General features: G+C 40.4%; 1 protein-coding gene across 4 annotated transcripts in view; it reads left to right on the top strand.

Annotated features, from left to right (window-relative positions):
• The first annotated feature begins 2,778 nt into the window (after window positions 1-2,778).
• Window positions 2,779-8,606, top strand: part of lrrc49 (leucine rich repeat containing 49) — a 35,816-nt gene continuing 29,988 nt past the window's right edge. Inside the window, exons 1-7 of one of the 4 annotated variants that reach the window (XM_032517286.1) lie at window positions 2,779-3,108; window positions 3,342-3,401; window positions 3,499-3,568; window positions 3,733-3,966; window positions 4,131-4,233; window positions 4,880-5,083; window positions 5,998-6,064. In XM_032517286.1, coding sequence (XP_032373177.1) covers window positions 3,028-3,108; window positions 3,342-3,401; window positions 3,499-3,568; window positions 3,733-3,966; window positions 4,131-4,233; window positions 4,880-5,083; window positions 5,998-6,064 — 819 coding nt within the window. In that variant the 5' untranslated portion in view covers window positions 2,779-3,027. The remainder of the gene's footprint in view (window positions 3,109-3,341; window positions 3,402-3,498; window positions 3,569-3,732; window positions 3,967-4,130; window positions 4,234-4,879; window positions 5,084-5,997; window positions 6,065-8,606) is intronic. The other 3 variants (XM_032517296.1, XM_032517317.1, XM_032517306.1) reach the window with 3 other exon arrangements.

Genomic DNA, 8,606 nt, shown 5'->3' with positions numbered 1-8,606 from the left:
CACACACACACACACACACACACACACACACACACACACACACACACACACTCTTGCTACTATTCAAAAGAAAGAAACATGAAATCAATCCAAAGCTCAATTTGGCTCCTACAATTAGTGTTATTTCTTTCATCTGCGCCTTTTCCTGTAATGACAAAATGTTCACTTTGGGCGTTTTGTCAATGTTCTTGTGGTCATTATCTAAGCAATCTTTTTCCTCAGCATTTCATTGATTTTACCTGTAGTACAAAATAGAAAACCAAGTCAAAATATAATGTGTGCATTTGTAAGTACAAGTGATTGCTTGCTTTTTCAGGTGTTCTGTTTTAATTATGTTTACAATTAGAATGGAAAAGTGCACGCAATGCTATTATGTGTAATTTGCGTCTGTGCAAAGACAGTACTTTTTTTTTTGTCATACAGCTTACTTCATTGTTTTGTGGTATTAACCACTAGCTTTGCAGTTCTTTGTTTGTTTTGTTTTTCTATATATTTTTTGTGTGAAGGCACTGGCCTCTCCAGTTGCCTCTCTGTCAGCTCTGCAAAATGAATGCTGAATTGTCAGTTTTTCAAATATTAATAGTGCTTTATATGGTGACGTTGGAAGAGGATGGCACGGCTTTGAGTCCCTCATGGCAACTCTGCTAAAACACCAACATTTTGCTCATATGCCTAATATATGCCATATATCTAATTTTATTCCAAAACTCAAGTTCATCTGTGATCCCATGACTGCACCCACATTTAAAAGGAAAATGCCACTGCCCATAGCAGAGGCTAGTGTTTACTTACAGGCTATTTTGTGCTTGACAGGTGTAGCCTACTCTTGGTGGGCATGTGTGATTAGTTGATACCCCTGACCTGTTTCTTTGAGAAGTACTATCTTTAGTGTGATGTAAAATAAAAACAAAAAACATAAGGCTTAATGAACACGGCCAGCTTAATCCGACAAGGGGCCCGGCCCTAGTGTTAATATGAGCTGTGCCCCTACTAACCCCGGTTCTCTCTGTACATTATGCAAGCACTACTAACAGGCCATACAGCAGAACATTTGACAGATTAGCAGGGCTGCCAACTTTTCCCAAAACCTTGGAGTGAGATTTGGGGGGGCCAACCCATATTTTGCCGCATACAAAACAATTTCATTGGGTCTTTATCCTTCAGGGTTTAAATTGCCATTTGTTATATGTCTGGGGGGATGGGGCTCTCCCTAGGGGGGTCTGGGGGTATGCCCCCCCAGGAAAAAAAATTGAAAAATAAACCATTAAATGGCACTTTCTGGAGAGTTTTTTGTAAAAAAAAATGGAGAAATCAAGTCTTACATGATATGTGCAAAACTGTAGGGTTAAGAGCCTTTGCATTGTTTGTATCAACGGTTTTAGAGCATTTAGCATTACATTATTTACATTATAACTTCTTATGATATAAGAACTGACCCAGCAATGTGCCAAACATAATGAACCACATGAAGAGACAGTAGCATATGTCAGCAACAGCTGAAAGATTTGGGTCTGTGGGGAACAGGTCCAGGGGTCCCTGTGGGGACCAGGGACCCAAGTTAAATTAATGTTGAGGGATCAACTAAGACCACTGAATTCTAAAGAATAAGAAACATTGAGTTACATAGATTCTAATCCTTTACCTTTGTGCCAAGGTTCAGTAATGTCTGGCCCTCGTCCTCTGTGCCCCACTTACTGTATTACTTTTTGGGAAAATAAAGACTTTTTTTCATTTAAAAAACATCAATTAATTATTTACAGTTACATTTAGAGATGCCCGGGTTAAGAAGCACATAGTGGCCCAACGTTGCAGTATATTATATATAGTATAGATATTTTTTATATATTAGTTATAGCTCAGATGTGTTTCACAGATTTTTGCTCATGTTTACAACTTTGCACATTCAAATATAACTCCTCTCATCTCTGTTGTCCGAGATTTGAGAGTTGTATATAGTCTGCTGTGCATGCCATTTCCCCGCTGATATGGTAATATCTCACTCAGACCGTCGCACAGACACCGAAGCCATTTGGGTCTCTTCTCTGACAAAGTTTAGAGGAGGCTGTACGCTGCTCTTCTCGGAGTCTACGCACGGATGCAACGCGTCACACGCCCACAGCAGAGCGGGTCCACCAGCCCGCTGCTCACCTCTATGTTACAGAGAGTGGACACGAAGCGACGGACGGGTCTGTGATGCTCAGAGCTCATACCTGAGCCGGGGAACGCCCCTGGGATGGCTCGTGAAAAAAAATGTTCTCAGTATGCGACAATCGAAACTTCCACAGACAGGGAGCGCTCTTGAACCCCCCACAGTCTCTGAAAGCCCAATAGTCGATCACGAGCGGCTCAACAGCTAATCTATGGATAAACTCATCTTTCAGAAATTAGACCAACCGGGTTGACACTTCAGCGTGAGAATCGGGTGTGTGCGTGTGCGCTTGTAAACATTCAAATGCGTGTGTCTCACGGCCAATGCGTGAGAGTTGGCAGCCCTGGATTAGAGAACAAGAAAACGACCAGTGCTCTTGTTAGAGAGGCTATTACCTGCTGCGCATTGCTGTGTGTCATATTGCATATTTTGACACATTTATTTGGAATATACACAATGTAAACCCAATATAATAATACTGTGACACAGGTTTCTTCAAGGCAACGTTGCAATATTAGGTAATAATGGAAGCATACCAAACATTAGCTAACTTAAGAAACTATTATTTCAGGACTAGTTTCCCTGCGGAGTGTTCTTTCGTGACACGGGAAGTGAGTGTAACCGAGCAACAACGTCGTTGCCATGGCAGCACTGCTTGTCTCCGAGGAAGTTTGTTGTGCCTGTTAAGCTAGCTAGCTAACGTTACAGATGAATATCGGTTTTTGGAACAACAAACCCTAGCTCCAGAAATTTATTACTATAGCAAATAAGTTTACTTATTTCTTTCAGATATTTATGAAGGCAGTACTGCTTCTGAAAGTGAACTTGTTTACATGGTTGGCCTGACTTGTTGACTTTAGCAGACGTTTGCTAGGGTTATGGAACTAACTGAGAGCAAAACGATGCGATCTCAGAAACACAACAGTGTCAACGATAGATGGGTGTGTCTCACCCCCATGGTAAATACCACTTTAATTAGACTTTTACCATTTGCTCACAGTTTAATGCTTTACAGGCTAACCATTAAAAGTGTATCAGCTTGCTTGAAGTTACTAGCCTAACTAGCGTTAGCTAATGTTTGATGCTAATGTTTGAAGCTAAGGGGTAGCCTAGCCGTGCTTTAAAACACTTGTGTCTGGGGTCTATGTGTTTCAAGCCATACACGTTATCTATTACTAAATTATTTTTGCAGGTCAACAGCTGCAAATTGCACCTTACAACTGACAAGTCAATAGAGAGAGCCCAGAGGATGGTGAGTCATGACAAAGAACTCATTGAGAGACAAGGTATGTGGTTAATAGCCTAGACTTTCCAATGCTTCACATTTGATCATGTTTACTGTTTCACAGACTGACTCGCAAGATATTGTAAACGAAAAAAATACGAATACCGGCCAAACAATTAATCATTCTAACCCAGGTGAGCTTGTCCCAATCTACTCATTTGCAAACTCTACCATCCCAATTGCCCAAGAGTTTTTATGTGTGTGAGCAGCATTGTATTGTATTATGAATGGCTAAGATATGTAAATAATCGTAAGGACTGTTTGCACACTTTGTTTTACTATACCATACCATATGTAGAAAACAGGTTGCATGCTTGCAGAAGACTTGCCCAGACACCTCTGGTGCCATCATTTGCCCGTTACTCAACAGATTCCCCTGTGCATTATCTAGTTCCACTAGCGTGTGGTGCCCAAAGTGGTTTGGATGCAGTATCACATGTAACGCAAGACGCAAGTAACAAATCTAGGAGACCAACCAACGGGGCAGGGGCCACTTACTACCGCAATGCGCTAAACATTGCTAAGCAATCAGGTAAATATGGCTTTATCACGCAAATATTATGTAATTGGGAAACTGGTTTTGTTGCTGAGTTTTAGATTCACAGTTTGTACCCTACAAGTATATACCATTGATTTTTTTGCAATGAACAATCATATTTTGTGCATCCTGAACACAGTATGTAATGTCCATGTCAGGTGGTTCTGGAGGATATAAATACAATGCAGTCCCTGGTATTCCCTTCACTCGATTGCCCTGTGACAGTTTTGCATCCACTGTTCAACAAATTGACTTGGACAGGTACCTCTGATCTCTTTTATTTTCTAACAGATTAGAATTGTATCTATTCAGTACAGAACATGTGGCTTTAACTGTCAGTGTAATCTGGACATATGATTAACATATCATGTGACACAGCAGTTTTATGTACTATGTGTGCAGTGCTATTAATATTCTTTTGTCATCCCTATGCCATTAAGTTTAATTGGTTTTATGAATTCAGTTTCAAGCATTGCTGTTCAAAAGTACAGCCTCACAGAGCCGCTAACAAAGCTGGACTCTCAGTCTTGTTTCTAACTGCAAAAAAATTATATTATTGATACGGTGTGACATGGAAGATAGAAGGGGCCTTGGCAACCAATCCATGATCCCTTTGATCTTAATTTCATGTCTGAGTCACGGTATTTGTAATAGAAATGATAAGACTTTCACCTAAAATGGCAAGTGCTCCAGATTGCCACCAGGGAGCAGCAAAGTCCCTCAAAATACCCACCCCTTGTCTCACAGATGAGTGTTTTCTGACAAAGAACTACTTTACTGACAGCGCAGAGATAAATATGATGAATATAATATTGAATGGATTGAAGGTGAAATACTGCTTTTAAGTCCTGAGATATAGTCATCCATATAAAGCTAAATTGTGCAAAATGTTCTTTATATTTTCTAGGCGCTGTCTGGAGGAATGCCCCCAGTTGGGTCCTATGGATGAACTACAGCTTCTCAACCTCCAGCACAATCTAATCACAAGGATCCATCATCTGTCACATCTGCAACAGCTTGTTTTCCTGAACCTGTATGACAATCACATTTCTGAAATGACTGGTATTGAATATCTAAGCTCTCTTAGGATCCTTATGCTGGGGAAGAACAGGTGAGTTGTCATCAGTGGATTTACAAGCAAATACAAGAATTTGAACAGATTTCTCTGAATTGCCTCTTTTACACTGATAAATTGTGCAGTTCATATCTGTGGTAGTACAGCAAAAGTTGCAGAGCAGGTCTAATTGCAATCTCTTCCTCGTTCTGGTGGTTTTTCCTAGGTGACATTTTAGTTTGAGCTTGTTTCAATCCTTGTTTGCAGTTGGCTATCAAAGGTGATAGTATAAAAACATCAAAGGGCATATTGTTCTTTAATCTAACATATTGAGATATCTGGTTTAATGTGAAATGTGTAATTGTTGCATGTAGTTTATTCAAGGCATGTAAGGCTTTATGCATTTTAGCTGCTGCTACATGTTAAGCTTTAGAAATGAGTGTTTTCCAGCAGATGCCCAGTTTAATTAAAAAAACATTCACTTTGGTGTTAGTAATCTTTATTTCAAAATGTCAGCAGAAGGAAGATTGAATTCATACATCAACGTGAATGACATCAAGATCTTACAGACACACTCTAGGATTTGTATTCCTCTCTGTAAATTTCTGTAAATTGTGACATTTATCTTTTATGACCTCCTTCCAGGGCCATATGTGTTTCATGAAGGGTAAATAAAACCTTGGATTTAGGTTTCCATTGGCATTTTTCAAGAGACTACAGTCTTTCATCCTTACGTGTAATTTGATCTTAATCCATGCGGTCACTGCTGTATGTTTGGTTTCCTCTGGGAATGTAACCTTTTAATAGGCTTGTTGGCCAGTTGGCTTCCTATGATTTACCTGAACGCGTATAATTATTTGGCTGCACATGGTACATTTAAGAATGGGCAAAAAGGTGTTTTTTTATTGTCAACATACATTGTGACAGTATTACATTTTATGTGAGATTTTCCATTTTATGTCCCTTCTTAGAATCCATAAAATATGCTGCTTGGAAAGCCTGTCCAATCTGACTATCCTGGATCTGCATGACAATCAGGTACTGTTCCTTCACTGCCCTCCCACCTACAGCATGAGTGTGTTTAGTCTTGGTCATTTAGCTGCATATACTGCAACTGGAGACCATGATTTTTCAGCTGCAGAAGTTCAGCAGAAGTAGATTGTCTCTTTCACCATATCTTTTAAAAGTCAGAACTCTGATGACTTAACTTCACATTTGTTTTAGTTTCAAGCACTGTTAGAAAACAAAAGATTGAAAACAATCAAAAACCCCAAGATTGTCAAAGATTTTCTCCCACATCCATTTTCTCAGTGACCCTAGCATAATTTATTCAACAGGCACAACTGTTTCTGTGCTTCTAGCTTTGGGAATGGTTTTGAGCTTAAGCAGATTATGATGTTCAATTCATTTGGGTAAAACTATTATTGGGGGCTGTTTGTTCAGGCCTCCAGGCCCTCCACAATAGAGCCTGGCTCACTGACGCTGGCCTGGGAAATGAAATGATGTAAGTAACACTAATATCAGATGAGGATTTTAGCAACCCTAGGGCAAGGAAGATAGAATAGAAAGGCTTCCCTTGGTCAAATTCATGTTTTGCCAGCATGCCGCCTACGCCCCATCCTCAGAGAGCTACTCCACAGACCTGGTAAGACTCCCTCCCTCTCTGATATTGGCTGCTCTTTGCATAAGCAGGCGTCCCAATTACTATTCAATGGCTGCTACACTGTAATCTTTTTTTCCTGTCAGAGGATGCTTTGTTGCCTCAAGCTCTGTCCACTTGTTGTGTTTCCTTACAGCATCTCTACAGTTCATTTGAACAGTTGACACAATTGCTAATTTGACACTTTAATGAGTGAATTAGGAAACAGCATTTCTTTGTCCTTGTTGGTAATGAGAGCACATTGCGTTCAGTGGTAGCCATTTGTTGGCAAGCGCCTTTTAAGGAGCAGATGATAAATCTATTATTCTGACCAGGACAGGTTGCTTTTCACTCAATGACTTCAAAACCTCATGTCCTTTGTGCATTTAAATAACTGTTAAATCAACTTCATTTCAACTATTCATTGTTTTCCAAAGTCTCTAATGACCTGACCACCCAAATGTAATGTGAATTGCTGCACAATGATTTTTAGGCCTTTATTTTTACAGGACAGATGAAGACATGAAAGGGGAGAGAGAGAGGGGGAATGACATGCAGCTAAGGGCCGCAGGTTGAAATCCAACCCGCGGCTGCTGCGTCAAGGGGTAAACCTCTATATGTGCGCGCCTGCTCTACCAACTAAGCTAACTCGGCCATGAATTGCTGCACAATGATAATATGAGGTGATGAAGTGGGGGAAGTCAGCGAGGACTTTAATTGCTTTAAATAATTAAAATAAGGTTGGAAGTCGTGGTTATTCAGGTTGTTGTTTAGTCACTATTGGCCATAGAACACCAGCTGCTTGTCCTCTTTTCTTTTCTGTGCATTCTTCAACCAAAAGCAGTACATCACTGTCATCCTTTCCTTCTCCCATTTTCTAGCAGTGAGGATCACATCTTCCCCCATCTCTTTTTCCGCTTTATTTCTGTAACAGGATGTCCTTTCATTTCCAGTTTGCTGGACGTATTCAAAAGGAGATATTCTCTTTGGGAGTGTGCATCCAACCCACACTTGGCCTCAGTGACCAAGTGTTGGGGTTACAATGTGACCTGACAATGTTGGATAACTGATATTTAGCTAGGCGGTAATGTTTTCCACTTGAGCAGTTTGACTTGAATACTCCTACTACTACACAGAAGACAGTGGATAATGCCCTACAGGGTCTGTAAAACGAAGAAAAAGTATCGGAGAGTTATAGAAGTTTGTTGAGCTCATGCCCATGGTAGAAATGATATCCCTCCTACAAATCAAGATGATGATTTAGTTTAGACTGAATCTGTCATGTGTGGGAAGCATAGCACTTTGGGTTAGGGTTAAGCTGGAACAGAGACCCCCACAAGGATACTTTAGGCGTTGCCGTTATTAATTACATCTGTAGCACAATGTTTTTTGTGTTTGTGACCTCTTCTTTGACAATACTGGCCGTTATATGGAATGTTTAAGGTGGGATTCCTATATTGTTTACAAGGAACATGCCCTGCTCAGGTCAGGGATGCCCAAGTCTGGGCCTGAGATCATGTTTACCTTGTGAGAGTCTTTTTTGCTCACCTTTTATCTATATTTATCTTTTACCTACAGCTATTTACCATCCACTGACTGCTTTATGTTCATGAATTTTCCTTTTTTCACATTTAAACCACAACTCTTTCACAATCCTTCCTACAGTGAGGGAAAAAAGTATTTGATCCCCTGCTGACTTCGAACATTTGCCCACTGACAAAGTAATCATATGCAGCATTCCTCCTCCTCCAAACATAGTGAGTTAAGTTGATGCCAAAGAGCTCCATTTTTGTCTCATCTGACCACAACACTTTCACCCAGTTCTGGTGATGTTCATTGTCAAACTTCAGACGGGCATGTATATGTGCTTTCTTGAGCAGGGGGACCTTGCGGGCGCTACAGGCTTTCAGCCCTTCACGACGTAGTGTGTTACCAATTGTT

This window comes from Etheostoma spectabile, chromosome 1 (genome assembly GCF_008692095.1).
Source record: "Etheostoma spectabile isolate EspeVRDwgs_2016 chromosome 1, UIUC_Espe_1.0, whole genome shotgun sequence".
Lineage (NCBI taxonomy): Eukaryota > Metazoa > Chordata > Actinopteri > Perciformes > Percidae > Etheostoma > Etheostoma spectabile.
Note: the sequence above shows the minus strand (reverse complement) of the source record. Positions and strands in the feature narration are given on the sequence as shown.